The following is a 24,292-nucleotide window of genomic DNA, read 5'->3' on the forward strand; positions in this document are numbered from 1 at the left end:
GTAATTTATTACTTTTTTGAGTAACGAGTGGGTAACTTCATTACATTTTGCTGGTAATAGAATGAGTAGTAACTTCATTACTTTTGAGGAGTAATTGTAATGTTTCCATCATTACTTTTGTGCATTACTTGGGGGGGAGCAGGGGACGTCTTCTGCTCCTCTGATTTGTGAATAAAAATCATGTGCTTCAAATTGGGCTTCTGTGCAGCGTTGCTCTTCCTTCATGCTTTATGGAGGCGCTGAGGGAGGAGGCGGAGAGCGAGACGGGGTGGAGAAAACAATTGTTTTAAAATTGACAGGAGTAGAAGGAGAAAAGAGCTGGAGGCAATATACATATATACAAAAATATGTGTGTTGGGGTATCATCATTGCTGGGGGTGGGGTGAGGGGATGTGAGATTCTGTTATGCCATTCTGTTAATCTTATGGATAAAAAAAAATCTACTACCCTCTGTGTGCGTGTGCTTATTTTATTATTTTTAATGTTGTTTTAGGCTACTTAGATGTGCAGCAGCCAAGGCCAGCACCTTGTAGGCAATTTTTTTTTAAAAAAAGAAACTAAAATGTAATTGTAGCAATTACTTTTGAGTAAAAGTAATCAGTTACTTTCAGAGCAATTGCAATTGTAACGGTAATTACTACTTTTTGGTGGCCATGTAACTGTAACTGTAATTTATTACTTTTTAAAAGTAATCTTCCAAGCTCTGCTCTCTGCCATCTTCACTGAATTCTGCAATATCCTGTCCTCTGCTGGCTTCTGAAAAGGGCTCCTCCAGATAGCCTTTTTATTCAGCATTCTTCCTGCTTTGCTTGCACAAAGCTTCCACGGGACGTTCGACGATGCCTGCTGTTCTCTGGGCATTTGTTCTGATTGTTTGTGGGGCGGTTATACAGAAAGGAGCATATTTGTCCTGCCATCATCCTGATTCGCTTCTGAGGCATTTATCGATCTTCCTGTTAATCATTCATTCATTCGTCCTACAATTTACTGTGCATCTCCCCGTCACTTTGCTCATAGCGAAAACTCTCTGCTGTTGTTTTTTTATGTGAGATTTGTTTTCCTTTAATCCACTGTAACTACATGAACTTACATTTCCAGGATGTGCTTGACTCCCTCCCAAAAAATACTGGAGGCAACCATGGCAGGCTTTGGGGTCAGAATAAAGCAGTGATTTAAACAGGAACATAGGAATCTGCCATTGGGTCCATCTAGCTCAGTGCTGTGTACACTGACTGGCAGCAGTGGAGTCTTTTTCCAACCCTACCCACAGATGCTGCCGTTGGGGGTTGAACCTGGAACCTTTGCATGCAAAGCTGGGGCTCTACCATTGAACTGCGGCCTGACTTTTCAACATTCATTTGGAAGAGGTTTGAGCTCCACGTGAGGCAAATGAGAAAAGGGCTTCCCCTTCCGGCCCACCCGGCTCTGGTCCTCTGGGAACCCCCAAAGCAGGGAATGGAGCAGAGGGGGCAGTAGTGGGAACAGGCACCCCACGGCCTGCCTCATCCAGTTTGCGCCAAGCAAGGCCGTTGCCCCCAACTTGGCCACCTCGAGCTGAATGCTCTTCCTTCCCTTCAAAGCTGCTGAGGCCTGAACCGGGGGCTGCTTTGCATGTGGCGAACCTGCTCAGATGTGCTGCGACTTCCCCCTGTGTGTGGAGTGGTATGCATGAGTGTGTGTGTGCAGGGGGGGCAGAGGGAGCCACATATTTTGCAAAGGGGAGGAATGCAGGGGAACATGCTCAGAGGCAGGGTCACCACCAGCTGGCTCTGTCCTGCTGACCGACTGTGCCTTACCTTTGCACTGTCACACCAACTTGGGGAAACAAGTGTCACTGGCATCCTACAGGCCCCCCAAAATCCACGGAGACCAAGCCTCTGTCTGCCACAGTGAAGAGGGCCAGAGCACCTGGAGTTCCTAGGTCGGGAGGGAGGCCGCTTTGGCAGGATGTTGCTGAACTACAACTCCCAGCCTCCCTGGCCATTGGCCATGCTGACTGGGGCTGATGGGGGTTGTAGTTCAGCAACATCTGGCGGGCCAAATGTCCTAGACACAAGAGGCACTGTGACTTATTTGCTGGATTGTTGTGCTATCTTTCAAATCGATTTCATGTTTGATTGTTAGCGTATGATGCATTGATTTGCATTTCAGGTCTGTCATGAGCCACGTTGAGCACATTTCTATGGAAAAGTGGCCTACAAATTTAAACAATAATAATAACATAAAATAACATAGTCTCACCTCTGAGCAACTCCCTTCTTCCTCCACAGCAGGGACGTTATGAGGGGATGCCCAGGGGCCAGTCAGACCATAGAGCCATCCAGCAGTGGCTCTCCAGGGTCTGAGACAGGGAGTCTTTCTTTCCCAGCCCTCCCTGAAGATGCTATCAGGGAATGTAGCTGGGGCCTTCCGCATGCCACTGAACTATGGCCCTTTAAAAAAATAAAATAAAGCAAGATGCCAGTCCTCAAGGTTCTGAAGAAAGGGTTGATTTAAGTAAGAACATAGGAAGCTGCCTTATATCAAGAGACACCTTTGGTCAATCTAGTCAACCTACACTGACTGGCATCCGCTCTCCAGGGTTTCAGATGGGATATTCCCAGCCCTACCTGGAGATGCCATTGGGGATTGAACCTGGGACCCCCTCATGCAAAGCAGATGCTCTGCCACAGAGCTACAGCCCTTCACACATAAGCATATACCTAAGTACTCAAAGTACACACTAGAAAAGACATAATGCTGGGAAAAACAGAAGGGAGTAGAAAAAGAGGAAGGCCAAACAAAAGATGGGTTAATTCCATAAAGGAAGCCACAGACCTGAACTTACAAGATCTGAACAGGGTGGTTCACGACAAATGCTCTTGGAGGTCGCTGATTCATAGGGTCGCCATAAGTCGTAATCGACTTGAAGGCACATAACAACAACAACAAAGTACTCAAATGTGTGAAGCCAAATGCCCATCCAGTACTTGCAGGAACTGCAAAATCTTCCTGCTCAGTGAGAGAGGTTGATACTTTGGCGTACGTAAGGCCCAAGCCAATGGAAGGATCCTCTTCCCAGTAATATGTATGGCGGGCTCTGCCAAGGAGCCGCCCAGAGCCTAGGGGCAGGCAAGACATTCAATTCAGAATTTATTGTATTGATCAAAATCACAATTTCTGAAACAATATGAGAACCGAAATCCTTCAAAATGTGCACTTATTTGAATTTTTCAATGCAGTTCGCTAACCAAACAATGTACACCCAAAATGCATATGTTAGAGGAAACTGTGCATGAAAATGATTATATGAGTGAAAATAACATGCAGTATATACATTGCATATAGCGTATACATTGCAAAAATGTGTACATTAGTCAAAACTGCGTACAAAAATCTGTTCATTAGGAGAAATTTGCACGGAAATGCTGGAGAATTTTCATAAGAATGTAAAAAAAAATCACATATTGCTGCAGTAATGTGGAGAACCGAGTTTAAGGCTGGAAAAATGAGAAATTGACAGGATTGAAACTGAAGGGTCTTTCCATTCCTGTCAGACCTCCAACAGAATCAACACTGAAGTCCCAGAATGAGATGCCAATTGTCATTCCAGATGAAGGAGCCCAGGGCAGCAAACAAAAACACTCTAAAACATCCTAAAAACAAAAGACTTTAAGAATCATAGAATAGTAAAGTTGGAAGGGGCCTATAAGGCCATCAAGTCCAACCCACTGCTCAATTGAAATAAAATATCTTTTAAAACATATTAAAACAAAATATCTTAAGAAACATAATTAAAACAAAACACGTTTTAAAAAATCTTTAAAAAATCTTAAACAGCAATTCCAGGACAGATGCAAACTGGGATAAGGTCTCAACTTAAAAGGCTTATTGAAAGAGGAAGGTCTTCAGTGGGTGCCAAAAAGATAACAGAGATGGCGCCTAATATTTAAGGGGCGGGAATTCCACAGGGTGGGTGCCGCCACACTGAAGGTCCTTTTCCTATGTTGTGCGGAACAGACCTCCTGATGAGATGGTATCTGCAGGAGGCCCTCACCTGCACAGCACAGTGATCGACTGGGTATGTAAGGGGTAAGATGGTCTTTCAGGTATCCTGGTCCCAAGCTGTATAGAGCTTTGCACACCAAAACTAGAACCTTGAACTTGGCCAGGTAGCAAATGGGCAGCCAGTGCAATTCTTTCAGCAGCAGGGTGACATGTTGGTGATACCCTGAGCCAGTGAGCAGTCTCGCTACCACATTTTGCACCAGCTGCAGCTTCCGGACCAACCTAAAGGGCAGCCCCACATAGTAATCCAGCCTGGAGGTTACCAGGGCATGGACAACAGTGGTCAGGCTATCCCAGTCCAGAAACGGCCGCAGCAAGCCAGCCATACCCCCTCTGGGATCTACAGAGCAATGTGCAAGTTGACCTGTTTTTCCCCCCTCCAGAGGTCACATGAACCAAGAAAAGGATTGGGGCTGTGGGGGGGGTGTTTGGCCAGTCGAGAGGTCATAAAGCAGAAGAATGCAGTGATGAGATGATCGCTGGGACAGGAGAGTACCTGTCGAAGCATCTGGCCGTGTGACACACGCACTTTGGCCTCATTCCGTGACCACTGCCAGATTCGGCCTGCTTGGTCTCTTGCAGTCGATGGAAGAGAGGAAGGTGGGTTTCCCCAAGACCTTGTTTTTTTAGTTTGCTTTGCTCTCTGACCTCCTTTGTTGCAGTTAAAGGCATCTTTGGAAGAAAGAAAAAAACCACAGCAAGGACACTTTGCGAAGGGTGCCAAAGGCAGCTGTTAATGTGCGGAAGGAGGTGAGGGGGGAAGCTGAGGGAAACAACAGTCCAGAGCTGGAATGAGTTATTGGAAGGGGGTGGCTGTGTCGGAAGCCAGGCCGGGAGCCAGCCAAGATCAGCTGCTGGGAGAATAGCCATGAACCCAGGCAGAGAGGAAAACAGTCAGGCTTGTTTTGGAGCAGGAGGCGCGGGGGGAGGGGTTTTTATTTATTTATTTATTTATCCATAAGGCAGAAAAAGACAAAAGAAATAAGGGTGTAAATGTGGAACTTTGGGCTGGGTTTGGGAGGGGCTGAGATTGTCGCCACACGAAGGTTAAGAGAGTAAGAAGAGGCCTGCAGCAGCAGGATCGGGCCAACGGGGGCCCATCTAGTCCAGCATCCTGTTCTCACAGGAGCCAAAAGATGCCCCAATGGGAAGTCCCCACAAGAAGGACCTGAGCGCAACAGCAGCTTGGACTCCCCAGGGGAACACTTGCCCGGCATGCAGAAGGTCCCTGATGGTAGGGCTGGGAATGTCCCTCATCTGACACCCTGGAGAGCCATTGAGGGGGCAGAGGGTCGCTCGATGACGATGCTGACCCAGCGTGCGGCAGCTGCGAAAAAGGCAAACGCCATGCCAGGGATCATTAGGAAAGGCATTGAAAATAAAACTGCTGATATCCTAATGCCTATACAAATCTATGGTGTGGCCACATTTGAAGTACTGTGTACAGTTCTGGTCGCCTCATGTCAAAAAGGAGATCATAGAGCCGGAAAGGTTCAGAAAAGGGCAACCAGAATGATCAAGAGCTTGGAGCAACTCTCCCCTTTTCAGTTTAGAGAATAGCCGAATAGGAAGAGACATGGTAAAGGTAAAGGTGTCCCCGCACTTGAAGTGCGAGTCGTTTCCGACTCTTAGGGTGACGTCTTGCAACGTTTACTAGGCAGACCATATATATGGGGTGGGATTGCCAGTTCCGTCCCCGGCCTTTCTTTACCCCCCAGCGTATGCCGGGTACTCATTTTACCGACCACGGATGGATGGAAGGCTGAGTGGACCTTGACCCCTTTTACCGGAGATTCGACTTCCTCCTTCCATTGGAATCAAACTCTGGCCGTGAACAGAGCTTCAGCTGCATTACGGCCGCTTATCACTCTGCGCCACGGAGGATCTTGGAGACATGGTCGAAGTGTATAAAATCGTGCATGGCATGGAGAAACCGGACAGAGAAAAAAGGTTTTCTCCCTCTCTCCTAACTCTAGAACTCAGAGTTAAACTGTGGAATTCTCTCCCACAAGGGGAGCTACGGCCACTAACTTGGAGGGCTTTAAAAGAGGACTAGACAAATTAATGGAGGAAAAGGCTACCAATGACTACTGGCCATGCTGGCTATGCCCTCCTCCCTCCACAGTCAGAGGTGGTATGCTTCTGAACACCGTCTGCGTCTGTGTTAGAATTGCTTAATATGTTTTTTTAATAATGTTTTTAACCCTTTTTTAAAGTTTTTAAATGTTTTTAATGCTGTTTTGTTTTAACGTATTTTAAGATCTGTTTTTATGATGTTTTAAAGTGTTTTTAGCTGGGAACTGCAGTGGGGAGGCAAGGCAAAGAGTGCTCCTGTGCATCTGAAATTCCTGTGAGCTGTAGTGGAAAGAGGGCACAAGGTTGGGGGTGGCTGTAACTCATCTATAACACTCGTATTTTCTTTTTTACAGCTGTTGTCAAACAAATGAAGCCAAACGCTTCCTGTGACCGTTCTCCGACACTTTTTCACCGACACTTCAGGAATACTAAGCTGCTGACTCTGACATGGATTCACACGCTTACCCGCATATTGACTCCTCTCTGGCTTATCTGCCGAAATGAGGGCATGTTTGCTGATCAACACACATTCTCCGTTGAGCGGGCTGGAACCGTTTTCAGGAGTTTGCACTGTCAACATATTTTGCTCATTCTGTTAAAAGAAAGAGGGGGTCAACTGAGGCTAACAGAGGAAACTAGAACCCGGATTTTAGCACACTCAGCAGAAAAGACCACGCTGGGCTGAAAAATACATTGCCAGTTTGATTCAGGCCTCGCTCAACCAGAGGGCTTGTTTTGGTCCTGTGTGCTGTTTTCCCTGCAGATGGGGAAAGTGGCACCTTTCAAAATTCTCCCCTCTGCACAACTCTGAGCCTGCCTTCAATGGTAAAATGTGTTGCTCCAATGAAAGGATAAGGAGCCTGAGGTGGGCTGTGGACCACTGGGCCTGGCTGGTTGATTCTGGTGGGAGTTGGGAGCCCACCAACATCTGGAGGGCCACAGAGTCCCCATCCTTGTCTTAAGAAAAACAAAACAGGGTGCATATGTCAGTTACAAATCGGGATGGGTGCATCTGTCTGTTTCATCTCCCCTGATCTCTCGTTTTCCCTCTCCTAAATTCAGGTTTGCACATTTCTGCAGCAACTGGCTCTAAAACAATCCTCATAAAAATTTGCCATCATTTTAGTGCAAAGTTCTGGTAATGTTTTGTATCCAATTTTGCCTCACACACACAAAGCAATTTCCCCTAACATTGCATTTTTGTATGTTATTTTCACTGATATTTTTATGCATCCCTTACCATAATATAAAGTATTTTTGTACAAATTCAGAGACGTGCAAATTTCGAAGGACGGCTGTGTTTTGGTTTGCGTGTTATTTGAGATTTGGTAGATTTGCCTTTCAATGCGAACTTAGTTGAATTTTTCCCCATCTCTAGCTACAAGTTGGTTTTAAAAAAGCTGCCTCTTGAAGGCCTCCAGGGTTGGAGAGCCCACCACCTCCCTAGGTCATTGTTGGCTCCACTGTCATACCACTCTAACAGTTAGGGAGTTTTTCCTGACTTTCAGCCAAAATCTGGCTTCCTGCAACTTGAGCCCATTAACCTGTGGAATTCCCTGCCACAGGTTGCAGTGCTGCCTGCTGAGAAGGTTGGAGCAATGGAGGAAATAATAAACCTTCAGGGAGTCTACTAACTGCTGTGGGCAAATGGGCAGATGGTTGATTTCATGCCCGCTTATGAGTTTCCGAGATATATCTGCCTGCTCACCAATGGAACCAGGACACTGGTCTAGAGAGTGACCTGTCTTATGCTATGTGTTGATTAAAAGTGTGTGTGTGTGTGTGTGTGTGTGTGTGAGAGAGAGAGAGAGAGAGAGAGAGAGAGATCAAGTTCCTTCACTTGAATGGAGGCTGACTAGGACTCAGCACCTGGACTTATTTAATATTCAATAGTCATTGTCAAATCTACCAAAGCCTTTTTTTGATCTCAGGATTGCAAGCTATTTATCTCAAGGTTCAAAGCTGGCTGGAGAGTTCCTCTGAGCATGCACCTTTTACTTACCACTGCATAAACGTAATTTTCTCTGTCTTTGAGCCCATCCCAAGGGCCTATAACCCTAGTTGCTCCCTCCCAGGCAAACTTCTAGGAAGGAGCAGCATGCCAGCAGTGGGCAGAGCCAGAAGCAACAAGTGGAGAGAGTGTGAATCCTTCCTCCCCTTCTGGAGGGCCTGAGTGTGACTCCTTTTCTCTTGAAATGTGCAATTTAGAAGGCATTTACATGCTTGCAGGCAATTCGAAGCGGCTGGAGTTGGATTTGGACTGGTGCAAGGTTAGCACAGGTTGTGTAACAATGGAGGGCACTTTCCCCTACAAATATTGAGAACAGAAACTCTGGGAGTGAGTGGGAGGGAGGAGAGCCAGGCGGATGAAGCAAAAGGCTGCAGTCTGTCAGGGACAGACTCTGTGTGTGTGCATGTTGGGGGGGAAAGATGGGATAAGTGTGCACAATCAGTCAGAGTTTGCCCACCCCTCACCCACGATAGTAGCTTAGTATTTGCAGGCAAAACATCCTCTATTGTTACACAACCTGTGCTAACTGGTTCAGGAGCGTCCACCTTAAGCCCTCACCCCCCAGCCACACACCCAAAGAGATGCTATCAAGAATAGGTTGCTAAATTTGGAAACCTTTGACTGGCCCTGTTTTTGAAAAAGCCCAGATCTTTGTCAGCAAAGATTTGCAAACATAATTAGCAAGAAGGACAAACAAGCAAGCAAAAAAACCTAAAAAAAACCCCAACCACAGCTCAATCAGAAAACTTTAGAAGTTCATATTCCCTGAACCCCCAAATGTTCCTCTCCCTCTCTAGATATGACCATCCCCTTTAAGAGCTACAATAATGTTCTCCAATCAAAAGGCAGGGGCACTTGTGCAATGCTCGTAAATAATGGAAAAGTAAAAAACTGGTGGTGTGCCCCCCGAAAAAATAAGCTTTGGGATGCCCCAAATCATACCTCCACACCTGCAGGACAGGTATGTGACAAATCTATACAGGATAATGGTTATCAGTGGCTACTAGGCATGATGGTTATGTTGTACCTCCACTGTTGGAAGCGGTATACTTTTGAATATCACTTGCTGGGGTTGGTGTGGCACTCAAGTTCTGCTTGTGGCTTCCCAAACTGGGCATCTGGGTGGCTACTAGGCTGTGAGAGCCGGATGCTGGACTAGATGGGACTGTGGGTCTCGACTTAGGATGCTCTTCGGATCTTAGTTATTAGGCACATGTCATGTCACTTCCATTGGGCAGGCAGGACTTCCAGTAAGGATGCCAGCTGGCTAGGATGGTATTGGCTACAAAATCATGTTTCTGGGCCAGTAGCCAGAACAAGGGTAATGTAAACCCATTCAGGAAAGGCAGAAAGTGTGTGTGCTTGATATTTTCATTTTCCTGTGATTTGGGCTTAAATCTTATTTATGGAATCCGACATCCATAAATTAATTATGCGGCAATGGTCATAGGAAGTTGCCTTATTCTGAGTCAGACCCACTGGTCCACCTAGCTCAATACTGTCTGCACTGACTGGCAGCACTTTCCAGGGTTTCACGGCAGGGGACATTTCCAGCCCTGTCTTGATATTCCAGGGAATTAATCTGGGACTTCTTGTGTGCAATCAACTGAGCTGCAGCTCTTGTCCTAAAAATAAAGTAAGATTCCAGCCCTCATGGTTCCGAATTGAAGGCTGATTTAAACAGGAACATCCGAAGTTTATGCTGAGTCCATCTAGCTCAGTACTGTCTACACTGACTGACAGTGGCTCTCCAGGGTTCCAGGCAGGGAATGAACCTGGACCTTTCTGCGTGCAAAGCTCTCCCTCTGAGCCCTTCTTCTACAAAGATGGTGACGCTCTTCATTGGCACAATTAAAAACATGCTGTGTTAATAATTGAAACATTGTGGGCATTGATGATTTGCCAGTTAAAGAGAAGGGGAGGTGATTTCTCCACCCACATGATTCCTTTCTTCCCCCCCCAAAAAAGAACACCCCACTGCAGTGGCTGAGATGCTCCTATATGATCTGCTCCCTGCCACTCTGATATGGTCCACTGCCACCGCCAGGGGGCGCTTGGGGATAGGGGGAAAGAGAGCAGTGAGGGGCTGGTTGCCTCTCCAGGTCAAGGGGAAGTTATAAATCAAGCACGTTCAGCTTCACAGCGGAGACGGGCAGGAAGGGCACTGGTGGTGTCAGAGGCCTGGTGGGATGGAGCTTCATTTTTTGATTTTGCAGGGGTCAAACTCTGAAACAGCATTCTGGAATGGGGCTTTTTAAAGGAGACCATCACAAAAGGCTTTTTTCATTGTTGCAAAAAATAAAATAAAAACTGGGGGATTTCTGCCCAAAGGCAAGCTTTGGATCTCAGCTCAGATTCTCTTTATTGATTAATGGATGATAAGGCTATCAGTGGCTACTAGCCATGGTGGTGATGTTCTCCCCCCAAATATGAGTTGTTGGGAATTTCAACCAATGCGGAGTGTCGCTCCTGTTGCGCTCAGGTCCTGCTTATTGGAGCTTCCCACTGGGGTACCTGGTTGGCCACTGTGGGAACAGGCCGCTGGGCTAGATGGGACCCCTTTGGCCTGATCCAGCACTGCAGGGCTCTACTGATGGATGGCTTGAAAAGGGATCAGGCAGATTCATGGTGGATAAGGCTATCAATGGCTGCTAGTCACAGTGGCCATGTTCTCCCTCCTCTGTCGGAGGCAGTAAATGCTTCTGAATCCCAGTTGCTGGGAATCACAAGGGGGGGGAGTTGCTCTAGCGCCCAGGTCCTGCTTGAGGGCTTCCCAGAAGAGGCCTCTGGCTGGCCACTGTGAGGCCAGGACATGGGACTTGAGGGGCTCCCATCTGCAGAGCTCCTCTAATGTTCTTATGATTAAAAAGCAGGAGGCTTAGAGCAAGTAATAATATCTCACCTTAAACAGGTAACAGAATTAATTAAACCAACATCTTAAAAGCTGAAAAGAGCAGAATTCAAATTGCCAATGTCACCATTGCAAGCTACGCAGAATAAAAACGTTGCCAGATCCTGCCTCAAAGTCATCAAGGGTGGGCCAGGCTAATCTCCGGGTTAGGGGGGAGATTCCACAACTTGCAGTTGGAATCACTGCTCTTGCTTAAGTCCTGTGCTACATTCCCACAATCAAACCCCTTTTGGTGGTGGGACATTCTACAGAGCCTCCAAAGAGGATTTCACCTAAAGGGCAGGTTGCTATGGGTAGCAGAGGTATTCTTTCATATATACAGGCCACAATTCCCATTGCAATGTTTGTAGAGAAGCAGACAAATCCATGGAGGAGATGGCTTCAGTGGATGGTTCCTCCATGTTCAGAAGCAGTATACCCCATGAGTACTAGGAACTTGGGAAAAGCACCCGGATGGACTGTTTGCTTTTATCATCCTGTTGATTGTGGGCTTCATAGGGAGGCCCCATGTCCATCTTTACAGAGGACAGTCCTCTGTTTGAAGACATCCTCTGACTGAAGGGCTGCCCAGTCCACATCCAGATTAAAGATAAAAAACTCTAGGCAGGCAGAGGAGGGGGTGGCTGGAAGCACCTGGGCAGCCCACCTGGTCACAGTCTTCCAACCAGGGTGCATATCTTTAAACTATAGCTCTTATTTCTAAATCTGGATCTATTAATTAAGGGGTTGCTTGATTAATATACTGCCAAATGCCAAAATAGGCTTTTAAGTAGTTTCCAAGTATAAGCTGTTATATGGCTGTTATATGGGTTGTTTTTTGTTTCTCTTTTATGATATATGTGTGTTTTTAGCAGTGTTGCAAATTACCAACGAGTCAAATAAATAAATAATAACCAATGACATAACATTAAAATATAAACATCCATAATTAAAATACACAGTAAAACAATGCCTTTAAAACATTAAAATATATACATCCATGATTAAAATATACAATAAAATTATCCCATTAAACCAACACAGCAATTAAACCTGGAGAGGCAGTGTCGTGTAGTAGTTAGATGGTTAGAGTGTCAGGCTAGGGCCTGGGAGATCTGGGTTCAAATTCCCCCACCTCAGCTGCGAAGCTTCCTGGCTGACCTTGGGGGCCAGTCACTTTATCTCAGTCTAACATCTCACAAGGTTGTTGTGAGATTAAAATGAGGGGGGAAGAAGCCTGGACACCAGCTTGAGCTCCTTGGAGGGAAAGTGGGATGTAATGTAAATGGGGGGGAAAAGGTGAGCCAGTGTGGTGTAGTGGTTAGAGTGTTGGACCATGACGTGGGAGACCAGGGTTCGAATCCCCACACAGCCACATGTAAATAAAATAAGTCCTGCATAAACAGCTGATGGGATGTATACATCTACGGGTAGAAAGGATGCAGACAAACTGGAACAGGTTCTGAGGAGGGCAACAAGGATGATCAGGGGACCGGAAACAAAGCCCTATGAGGAGAGACTGAAAGAACTGGGCATGTTTAGCCCGGAGAAGAGAAGACTGAGGGGAGATATGACAGCAGTTTTCAAGTACATGAAAGGTTGTCACATAGAGGAGGGCCAGGATCTCTTCGCGATCGTCCCAGAGTGCAGGACACGGAATAATGGGCTCAAGTTGCAGGAAGCCAGATTTCGAGTGGACATCAGGAAAAACTTCCTAACTGTTAGAGCCATATGACAATGGAACCAATTACCTAGAGAGGTAGGGGGCTGGACACTGACACTGGAGGCATTCAAGAGGCAGCTGGACAGCCATCTGTCGGGAATGCTTTGATTTGGATTCCTGCATTGAGCAGGGGGTTGGACTTTATGGCCTTATAGGCCCCTTCCAACTCTACTATTCTATGATTCTATGATAAAGAAACACTCCCTGTTCTGCTGGTTCCAGTGCATCTTCACCCGTCTCTTCTGAAATCAAGGGCACAATGGAAACGCTTTGCTGCAGGCCACTCATGTCCTCAGACAGGCTATCTCTCTATATGTGAGCACATGCAATTTTTATGCCAATCTATGTCCTTCCTTGCCCTCTTTTAAAACCATTTTGGAGAGGATTTCCTCCTCCTCCTCCTCCTCCTCCTGTGGCCACCGCAGGGCTTCCCCCAGACATCTTGTTGGCCCCCGTGAGAAGCAGGATTGGGGACCAGAGGTCTGATTCAGCAAGGCAGTTCTTCCACTCTTGTTTCTAAGAACATGGGAAACATTCCTGTTTGGACACAAGGGCTGGCTTGATGCCATTCGCGCAGCTCAGTGGGAGATGCTAACACACATGCACAACCCTCGCGGTGCTCAGATGCTCTTGCACAAATGGCCCAACTCTGAGCAGAATGGGGCCAGTCCATGCATCAGCTGAGCCTCTTGTTTACTTGACCAGACACTTTCATCCGCAGCCCTGCCCACAAATGCCACAACAGCCTCAGTTGTTATTTCTTCAGGGCAGGTCAGTTGAGGTTCTGCAAGGCCCAGGTTATGTCATCTCCCATGTCGCTGGACACTGTGAGCTGAGATTCAGGGTGTTGCGCTGTCACATGCCTGGTCAGGCGGAGAGCCTGCCCCCTTATTTTCGCAGCTCTGCTTTCATTCCAAGAATGGAATTAATTATAGCAGCTGGGAATCTGCTGGCCAGGAGGGATGGAGCAGGGCTGTGGTCTGTCTTCAGGGGAGGGCTGCAAATTCCCCAGCCCATGCCTGCTTCTGGATTCACAAGTCTGAACATGAGCAGCAGCGGAGGAGTGGATAAAGCGGTCCATTATGGTTGCGCGCCATTTCCCATTTACCCCATCTTAAGGTTGAGCTCTCCACATTTCTGCACCAGCTTGTAATTTTTTAAAAAAAGTTCAGGTCCTCATGAAAATTCATCAGTATCTTGGCCTGAATTTCTCTTAATATATACTTTTTTTTGGTATGCAGTTAAAACTTCAGAAGCACTCTTCAGGACCTGAATTAGGCTAAAGGGGGCCCATGAAGACCAGCCAGCATCTTGTGTCTCACAGTGGCCAAACCACATCCACCCCAAAGGGAAACCCCTTCATGGTGAAGGGCGGATAGGAAATCAACTTGATGATGATGATGATGATGATGATGATAAAAGTTACAGTGAAAAAGAAAGATTTTTGGTTCTACCACAGGTGCTATAGCTATTCACCCTTTGGAAAAAGAAAGTCCTCCATTCAGCGCATGGTGAAACGACGGCATTCAGGAAGCCCCTGAATACAATGGCTGGGAATTTATTTATTTTTATGTATTTATTATTTGATTTATACTGGGTCGCCTCTGTCTCCTTTTTTGAATATTGGAATAATCACAGCTTCAAGGCAGATTGAGGGAATTTTTCCAGTCATATTAATTTGTGTAAAAAGAGATGTAAGAAGAGGTGCCCACCAATGGATATTATTTATTAGCATTTCAGGAAGAATTTCATCAACTCCTGGGGCTTTTCCTCTTTTAAGGTTTTTAATCAGAGTTTCTATCTCTTCTTGCTCAACTGGGGGCCAGTCAGGTATGGAATCAAGGCTCACTATGGGCGAAGAATTATAAGGCTTATCCTTGTAATTTGAAAACTGAATAGAAAAATGGTGCTCCCAAATTTCAGGGGAGATATTACAATGCGAATAAACATTTGATCCTAAGACATTAGTGACTAAGGCCCAGAATGCCTTAGAGTTATTATTTAAGGAAGCGTTTATTAGCGCGTTCCAGCTTTTTTGTTGTGCCAACTTTTTTTTATAAGCGATTACCTTTTTATAATTCCTTTTCGCTATGTAATACTCAGGCGGAAGGGTGTTTATTTCTGCATCTCTGTAGATGTGGTATATATTTCTTAAAGATTGTTTAGCATCCTTGCATTCTTTATCAAACCATTTTGGGTGATTCGAGGGTTTTAGGGTGCCCGGATGTTTTGGTACCTTCAAGGATTTTTTTAGATCTAGACACAAGGAAGAGAAATCTGCTAAAGTTTCAGATATTATGTGTGAGTTTATGATTTGGTTCCTGAGTGTGAGAGCCAATGGGGATGTTAGAAATCTTTCAAGCTTGGAAATAGTGCTAGGATTCCAGAGGGCTCTTTTGTAGAAGGGGGAAGATGTTAAATTTCTCCTTGGGGAGAATTCCTGGGTAGTATGCTCAGCATTTAGAGTAAGATTAAATAGTAGAGGGAGATGGTCGCTCTCTACCAGGTCCCCCACCATAAAGTTGGTAATATATGGGAGCAAAATAGGGGATGACAGCACATAATCTATTACACTGCTACCTCGCCCAGGAGGCAGGAGCCCAGGGCGGCAAACAGAAATGCTAAAAACACTTTAAGACATCATAAAAAGACCTTAAAATACATTAAAACAAAACAACGTTAACATTTTTTTAAAAAGCTTTAAAAACATATTATTAAAGAAAACATATTAAAAGCAATTCTAACACCGATGCGGAATCGCAAGTGGGGAGAGCTCCGGTCCTGCTTGCAACCCTTTTCCCATTGGGGCGTATCTGATTGGCCACCATGAGACAGGAGGCTGGACTAGGTGGGCCCCGTTGGCCTGATGTAGCTGCTGCCGCAGGGCTATTCAGGTGCCCTTTTGCTTCATATAAGGGCTAAGAGGTGTGCCATGATGTTTGTCTTGGTGGAGAAGGTGACTTGCCTAGTGTGAAGTTCCCAGGCCACGTGGACCCAGAGACTCATTCTATATGGCGGAGCATGTCAACATGGTTATGCACATATATATTGTTCATGTATTTTGCCCTGTAAATTAATTTGATATGGTTTTTGTTGTACCTTGTATTGTAAACCGCGTCAAGATCTTTCAGACAATGAGCAGTCTATAAATGGAAATATCATCATCATGTACGCCAGTAAGAACCATGAGTGGATATGGACAGCTGTGATGAAGTAGTTCTGGACCTGCCAAAATATATTAGTTACAGCTAAAGTTGGAGGTTTCGGGACAGACAAAAGAGAGTACATCGTTCAACTATGGAAGTCACTCCCACAAGAGGCAGTGATGGCCACTAACTTGGATGGCTTTAAAAGAGGATTAGACAAATTAATAAGGCTAGCTGGACTATGACCTGGGAGACCAGGGTTCAAATCCCCCCCCAGCCATGAAGCTCCCTGGGTGACCTTGGGCCAGTCACTACCTCTCAGCCTCAGAGGAAGGCAATGGTAAAACCACCTCTGAATACCACTTACCATGAAAACCCTATTCATAAGGTCGCCATAAGTTGGGATCGACTTGAAGGCAGTCCATTTCCATTTCCATTGGTGGCAACTAGCCATGATGGCTGTTTTCCCTCCCCTGTCGGAGGCAGTATGCTCCTGAATACCAGTTGTTGGGAATTGCGGGTGGGGAGAGTCGCTCTTGCGCTCAAGTCCTGCTCGTGGGCTTCTTCCCATTGGGGCATCTGGTTGGCCCCTGGGAGAACAGGATGCCTGATCTAGTAGACTTAGGTTCTTTTGTTTTGCTTTGATTGGCATTGATTTGATATGCTGCTTGTAAAGTCTGACTTTATACAATAATTATTTGTTTGTTTTCAATAATTTTTTAAGACCAATTAACGGGTTGACAGTCACAGGCCTGGAAAATTCACTTGTGCTTCTGGGAAAGAGTCAGCTTTCAAATGATCTGGATGTTTGCTGCTATCTTAAAGAGATGGGGCTGTTTTGCACCCTCCTAGTCTGCTCCCCAGTGGACCGTGGGATTTTTATCTCTGTTGAATCTGTCAACAGCACACATCATGTGGTCTTTTTCAAAGTCAGATGCTTTTGAAATGTGTTTTTCTTGAGAAAGAGAGAGAGAGGAAAAAAATAACCCTGGGGCAACCAACATTTCATGGCAATTTTTGAGCTTTTTATCGCTAAGTTCCAAAGGTGTCATGTTCCTCCTATAAACAGCCACAGCTTTGCCTTGGGCAGGAGGCATGTCTGTCTGTTTTCGACCTTTTGGAATATTGTAATCACTAGTAGCAGACTCTTCAGAAGGGGTGTTGCGATGCTCTTTTGCCCCAGCCGTTGTGTGTCTGTGTGTGTTGAGGGGAGGTCATTGCGAAGTCACATTTTTGGAACAACTTGGCTTGTGTCTTTCTAGGGAAGAGGAATGGAGTGTGTGCATTTTGTTTTACCACAAATACTTTTTGCTTGTCAGGTCAGAGCTTCTACATTTCTCTGGATTGATTCATCTATCAGAGATGCAGCAGAATCTGTACATAGATGGCCCCCTCCAATGTGAAACCACCCCAGGGTTGCAGCATCTGAGACAGGGCTGAAGCACTTCCTTTGGAGGAATAACCCCAGAACTTTTAAATATAAATGGCATTTTTGGGGGGGGGGGAGCCCATGTACCACAAAAGCCTTACCTATGTGAAAAGTAACAGAGATGTTTTTGCAAAATTTGGAAAGGGGAGAGAACAAAATATGTGCACATTTTGGATGTTGCAAATATCAGAACAAAGATTCCCTAGGAGCCAAGTCATCTAAAAACAAACCTGAAATATTCATGAGATTAATGGAGTGCAGGATCAAGAGACTGCGATTCTGTTTGGGTCTACTCAGAAATAAGACCCACTGAGGCCAATGGGATTTACTCCCAGGTAAGGGTATATAACTGGCTTTCCCAACCTGGTCCCTTTCAGATGGACTTAAACTCCAGTCACCATTCCTAAGGGCTGACGCTGCTGGCAGCTGCAATCCAACAACATCCTGGCATCTAGGATTGCAGCCTACAAAAAACAACCCTATTGGTTTGGAGAAAGGCTCCATCTAGCTAACAGTAGCCAATGTGGTGCCCTCTAGATGTGGTTGGACTTCAGCTCCTACTAAGGATATGGGCTGTAAACAATGGTGAGGAATCTCTGACCCACAGGCCAAAGCAGCACCACACATGGTGTCCTGTGTGGTGTCAGGTGTGTGGGGTAGGTACAGATGTGGCTGGAATTTGGTCTCTGAGGGAGTTCCTCTCAGTGCTGATCAAACTGGAACGGGTTCAGAGGAGGGCAACAAGGATGATCAGGGGACTGGAAACAAAGCCCTATGAGGAGAGACTGAAAGAACTGGGCATGTTTAGCTTTGCGAAGAGAAGACTTAGGGGAGATAGGATTGCACTCTTCAAGTACATTAAAGGATGTCACAGAGAGGAGGGCCAGGATCTCTTCTCGATCGTCCCAGAGTGCAGGACATGGAATAATGGGCTCAATTTCCAGATTTTAGCTGAACAGCAAAGAATTCCTAACTGTTAGAGTGGTATGACAATGGAACCAATGACCTTGGGAAGTATGGCTCTCCAACCCTGGAGGCCTTTAAGAGGCAGCTGGAGAGCCACCTGTCGGGGATGTTTTAATCTAGATTCCTGCACTGAGCAGGGGGTTGGACTCTATGACCTTACAGACCCCTTCCAACTCTACCATTCTGTGATTCTATTATTCTATTATCAGCATAGGGAAACTCTGAGCACACCCCCTTTGAAGGTGCCCTGTTGGCATCAATCAGCTGATGAAATCAGGCTGTAAATCTACCTAGCGCCTACCTGGAGTTGCACCCACACAGAGGGCAAGGCTGTGGCCTCACCCCACCTGTGTTGATTAGTAAACCGTTCTCCACTTTTGAAAATCAATTAGCAGCAGGCGCATTTGTGGGGAAGTGACATTGGTCATTTATTCGGCTTTCGAATCTGAGGTTCTGCTTTCATGGTTTTGTGAATCAGCGGATCCAGTTTTATTCTTGGAAGCGTCTGGCAAAATTTATCCAGAGTATCAATACAAAACACTGTGTCACGATAAGAGGGTGTTTTGCCACCAGAATCGAGAAGGAAAACATTTCTCCCAAATAACCAGAGAGAGAGGGAGGGAGAGAGAGAGAGTATAGAAAACAAGGCAATAAAAGCACTGACGCCTGTGTCTGATCACTCTCCTTGGCTTCTGCAGCTGCCAATTTTTGCGTTTTTCTGTTTATCCAAAATCATGTTGTTTTTCAGTCCCATGCGAAAACTTCCTCTTGCTCGTTCCCTTTCAGAAAAACACATTTGAGCAAGAGCCAGGCGTTGTAAAAAGTTTCCATCCTTAGAGGAAACGGCCAATAAACAAGGCCGCGTGGCCTGGAGCAAATGACCCAAGATGGTTGCCGTGCTGCCAGTGTCCTTTTGGCTGCCTTCCAGTTACAGAGCGAAATAGGGTTAGGGAAAGATGCAGGGCTGTTTTTCAGGAACCAGAGCCAATAGCTGAGGCAATTGGGAGAAAGGGGAGATTCCTGCAGGGCTATGAATGGGATATTCTCCAGCTAACAAACACTGAGGAAAAACAAATTATGCTTTGTAGACCTGTCTTTCCAGAAGACATGTGGGCTTGTGTGTGTGTGTGTGTGTGTGTGTCAAAACAAGCCCTTTCTTTCTTAATGCCTGGGGGGCCCTTTTGTGCTCATATTGTCTGACGAATGGCTTCCACTCGATGACGCTGAAGACCACATGCCAAATTCTCTTAAATGGAAAAGGCCAAAGGGAAGGCGAGAATTTGAATCAATGGGCTTTGAGAAAGCCAGAATGAGGTGAAAGGTTTCAGAGAGAGGATGAGCTTGGTGCACGCACTGTCTCCGAGAGAGGACAGCTCAGATGCTTCGAGGTGGGGGACCCATTAAAAGAGAACAGCGCTTTAAAAGAGAGGCCCTTGTTGCCTCACAGTTATCAGTATTGCTCACACAAATCTCTCTCTGGCTGCATACAGGGCGGCAGGCATTTAAGGCACATGGCTTGCCCCAAAGAATCATGGGAACTACAGCTCTGTGAGAGGTAAACTACACTTCCAAGGATTCATTTGAATTTTCCTGCAAGTGGGCCAAATGGCTTTGATTGATTAGAAAGCATTGATAAATGGCTTATTTAAAAAATCCTAAGTGGTGTACAATACATAGTAAACAATATAATTAAAACATACAACATAAAACCTCTAAAACTGTAGTATAAAAGGGAATGTAAAAAGGGATTTATTTGTTTATTTTAAGGCATTTATAAGTGCTTAATTTTTTAGAAAATATCTAAGCCATATATAATATATATACCCAATATCATTAAAACAAAAATACAACATAAAAACAGTATAAAAACAGATAAAAGCATATAGATATTTTTGATCTATAGATGTAGATAATTATTATTGTTCTTCTTGTTATTAAAGTTTATATCCCACCCTTCCTCCCAGAAGGAGCCCAAGTTGGCAAATAGGTGGTAAAATACTAAAAACATCTATAAAACATCTTAAAAACTTTTTTAAAAACTTTAAAAACAATTCTAACAGAGACGCAGAATGGGATGAGGACTCTACTCAAAAGGCTTGTTGAAAGCGGAAGGTCTTTGGTAGGGGCTGAAAATATAACGTGCGGAACGGACCTCCTGATAAGATGGTATCTGCAGGAGGCCCTCACCTGCAGAGCGCAGTGATTGGCTGGGTATATAAGGGGTAAGATGGTCTTTCAGGTATCCTGGTCCCAAGCTGTATAGGGCTTTGTACACCAATACCAGAACCTTGAACTTGGCCCAGTAGCTAATGGCCACCCAGTGCAATTCTTTCAGTCATGGGGTGACATGCTGGCAATGTCAGAAAAGTCTTAGAGCCAGCTGCAGAGGGTTGACTGAGTGGGTCCAGGGAGTGATCAATGCTTCACTGGAGGAGGAAGATATACCATCTGCCCTGAAGGAGGCAGCCTAAAATAGCATTTGCCTTTTTTGCAGCCACATCACACTGTTTGCTCATATTCAGCTTGTGATCAACAATCCCAAGATCCTTCATGTGTGTAGTATTACTGAGCCAAGTTTTCCTCATCTCATATATTTAGGACCCACCCTATTTTTGGTGATGTTGCAATATTAAGTTGTTTTTAATTATGTATTTTAAACTGTTGCAACCTCCCTCTCCCCGCGCCGCATGGGCTCCTTCTGGCAGGAAGGGTGGGGTATAAATTTAGTAAATAAATAAATAAATAAAACAAAAATTGAGGCGCTTCCAGCACACAAAAAAAGGATCCAGTCTTATGGGTCAGGGAACGTCTGGGCAAAAAGATCTGTCTTAAAAAGACCCTCTCTACAGGCAAGTGTGAAATTTATGGCCCTCAGAAAACATGCGTTGTGCCAGCCCAGAAGGGGCAATTATTCACACCCAGTGGAATGAACCTGCTAAGTGTTTGGGGGTTTTTTCATTCCAGCATGAGTCATCGTTCCCCGGTTACAATCTGGCCTCTTCAGCACAAGCTGTGCTTCAAGTCTGGGTTGGGACAGGAGGGGGCCGAGTTTCAGTATTGGGGCAGGGCTGTTGAACAAGCACCCCAAATCATCGGGACCTCCACAGATTATGCCAGCATTTCAAAGGCAAAAGAAAGGGAAAAAGGGGGGACCCCAAAATGGTTGAAAAAATATATATTACCTCTTCTGGGACCTGTGGATTCGTCAAGCTATCAGGGAGGCACCTGCAACTGTCAGGATCATCTGAATCCAACACTTGTGTGCTTCCCTTTGGAGGTCATCTGGTTGGCCACTGTGAGAACAGGATACTGGCTGAGGTGGGCTCCCTTTGGCTTGAAGCAGCACTGCAGGATATAATCTGTGAATTATTATCCTTTCTTTTGAACTTGTTTTCTAATGTAAACTAATAATAATAATAATAATCCAGATTTTTAACGTAAGAGGAGGAAGAGGTGTTAGATGGTGTGAAATTATAGCACAGGCACAGGTGCCTTTGAAATGCCAACAGCAGAAGCATCCAAAAGCAAAAGAAAGGGAAAAAAGGGGGGGACCCCCAAATGCTTGAAAAAATATATATTTATAATAACAAAAGCCCAGAGCGTTTTGGCCACTCAGTAGTTTGGCCTTTGTCAGGGGCTGCGGACAAAATCACAAGAACATACAATATTATTGTACAAGAATTTCATACAGCATAAAACCATATATACATAACATACCTCTGGCAAAAAAAAATTACTTACATTAACTGGTCTAAAATATTCTTCTCTAGCAAATCTGAATTTGCCATTAAACTATTGCTGAAGTGTTAGGAGCTGCCTGTTTCTCCTCTGTGGGGAACAGAGCCAATTGCACTACTGGGGGAGGAAGGGGGGGCAGGTGTTAATCGCAGGGGAGATTTCAGCCACAAAGGAAACTGTGTGTGAAAAAATGGACTCTGCCTGATGCAGTCGGCCTATGGATCAATTTCACCGCTATAGAGTTGCCTATGTTTGTTGTCAAAGTTTTATTTCATGCTGATGTTTTTGTGTCTGTGTATAATCTTCTACATAAAAACAAACCACTCCGTATTGTCCCTCTGACTGGCAGTCGCTCGTCAGGGCGCTCCTTTTCCCTCTACCTGCGTCAGCCGAGTCTTTTAATAAGTCATGAAAAATTGAAGCAGGGTGTGGGGCACGTTCTGCATGCAAAACACTGCCCCCCCCCACACCCTGCTGAGCTGTGGAGCTTCTCCTTTTCTCTGAGGCATTGCTTAAAAGCTGCGGCCCTGAAGACTCACCGGGGGCCTGTGTGTGCATGTCGCTGAAACAGATGTTTATTTTTTATTATCTTTATATCCCGCCCTTTCTCCCAGCAGGAGCCCAGGGCAGCAATGAAATATGTAAGGGGGCTGCTGTATCAAGCAGAATCTGAATTTGGAGGGGAATCTGCAGGGCCTTCCTCCTGCTCGGGTCCATGCCGCGTGTGGTAGGACGCTGCCTCACCCCGAGTCCGACTGTTGGTCCATCTAGCTTGGCATTGTCTGCACTGACTGGCAGCGTCTCTCCAGGTTTTCAGGCAGGGAGTCTTTCTCTCCCAGCCCCGCCTGGAGGTGCCGCCCTCAGGGGTCGAACCCGGGGCCTTCTGCAGGTGAGGCAGGTGTCCCGTGCTACTGAGCTGGGGCCCTTTCCTGGGAGAGAGGATCAGCTCAGGTGCCTTCATGTGAAAGCAGTCTGTGGCAAGCAGAGGACAGCTGGCTCTCGGTGTGTTTACAAGCCGGGTCCCTCTCACTCTGCCTGGATCCAGCACCTTGTTTTCCTCAGCCAGAAAATCTGGAGGGTCTCCAGGATGGCAGTTCAGGGATCTGCCGGGCAGCAGCAAATCAACAAGTTAGCTTCAGCAAGCAGAGAGTCTGACTCGGCCCAGCCTCACCCACCGGGCACATACTGTTCCCCAAGGCTGCCTTCGGTCACTTGGCTTGGGGGAGGTGGCACCCCAAGCTTCCCCCAACTCCTTTTTCTTCCTGCCACCCTTGTGAAAGAAAATAAATCTCCACCTGCCAGTCCTGAGCAGGCCCACAGGGCACCTACTCATGCTCCCCCCACCTGATGATGGGATGTGCTATATATCTAGTTTCATGATAGCAATTAATTATAATTATAATCCCCTGGCTGGATCGTCACCTTGTAGTGGTGAGTGGGCTTGCGTGTTCCAGTGAACCCTGTGAGCGATGCCGTCGGGAGTCATGTACTCCCAGCAGGGTCACCCATGGCGGTCAGGTCAAGGGAGAGGAACCAAAGAACGATCCAAGAAAGTCCTCAACGGCAGAACAGGCAGAGGATAACAATGTGTACATCACAACGGCTGTGAAGGCGGATGAAGGCTGCAGCAGATAAAAGACTTCCAATCGTCATGGTACCCATGCCATTGGATCAAAGCCTTTTTCTGTCAAGATTGCGTGTTGATCGTCGTGTGCTGATCTCCCCACATAAAACAAATTCGTGCACAGGCGTCTAATTATAAAATGTGCACCTCTACATGTAAATTACCCAGATGCAAACTTGGATGCATATGTGTATTCTCCTTTTTTAGCAATGCATTTCTCTCTCCCCCCCCCACCACAAAGTGACCAGTCCTTCTTAGAAGCATGACTTCGAAACAGATTTTTTTTTAAGCATTTGAACTGGGATTTGGAAATGTGGGAAGTCCAAAGTCTGGCCTGAGTTCCACATGTTCTCTTTTGCGATTTGTGGTGGCCAGTGTCATTTCAGGGTGATTATCTGTCCTCTCTGCAGGAGGCCCAGAAGGCTTCTGGAATGGGGCGGGGAGGGTGAGAGGAAAGGGTTGCTTGTCTGGCAGTGGTAGCTGGTGCCCATTTGGGACTGGTGGGGCGGAAGGCAGCCCGCCCAACCGTAGGCAGAGGCAGAGCCAATGAGAGGCAAAGCCAACCAATTCTAGTTTTGTTCCCACCCTCCTCCCTGCTGAGTCCCGGTCAGAGGCAGAGCCAATGAGAGGCAAAGCCAACCA

General features: G+C 46.0%; 1 protein-coding gene and 1 long non-coding RNA gene across 6 annotated transcripts in view; one reads left to right on the forward strand and one right to left on the reverse strand.

The window, feature by feature from the left end:
• Positions 1-24,292, reverse strand: part of PEX11G (peroxisomal biogenesis factor 11 gamma) — a 54,643-nt gene that overhangs the window by 19,239 nt on the left and 11,112 nt on the right. For 2 of the 5 annotated variants that reach the window (XM_061601360.1, XM_061601357.1), the window contains exons 2-4: positions 21,471-21,633; positions 15,847-15,972; positions 6,589-6,715 (exon numbers count right to left, since the gene is read on the reverse strand). In XM_061601360.1, the coding sequence (XP_061457344.1) occupies positions 6,589-6,703 (115 nt within the window). In that variant the 5' untranslated portion in view covers positions 6,704-6,715; positions 15,847-15,972; positions 21,471-21,633. Of the gene's footprint in view, positions 1-6,588; positions 6,719-15,846; positions 15,973-21,470; positions 21,634-24,292 lie in introns of those variants that run through there. The other 3 variants (XM_061601358.1, XM_061601359.1, XM_061601361.1) reach the window with 3 other exon arrangements.
• Positions 5,815-7,243, forward strand: LOC133372571 (uncharacterized). The gene is made up of 2 exons (XR_009759505.1): positions 5,815-5,997; positions 6,477-7,243. It is a non-coding gene; the product is annotated as an uncharacterized LOC133372571 (long non-coding RNA).

The sequence above is a fragment of the Rhineura floridana genome, chromosome 18, assembly GCF_030035675.1.
Source record: "Rhineura floridana isolate rRhiFlo1 chromosome 18, rRhiFlo1.hap2, whole genome shotgun sequence".
In the NCBI taxonomy this organism is placed as follows: domain Eukaryota; kingdom Metazoa; phylum Chordata; class Lepidosauria; order Squamata; family Rhineuridae; genus Rhineura; species Rhineura floridana.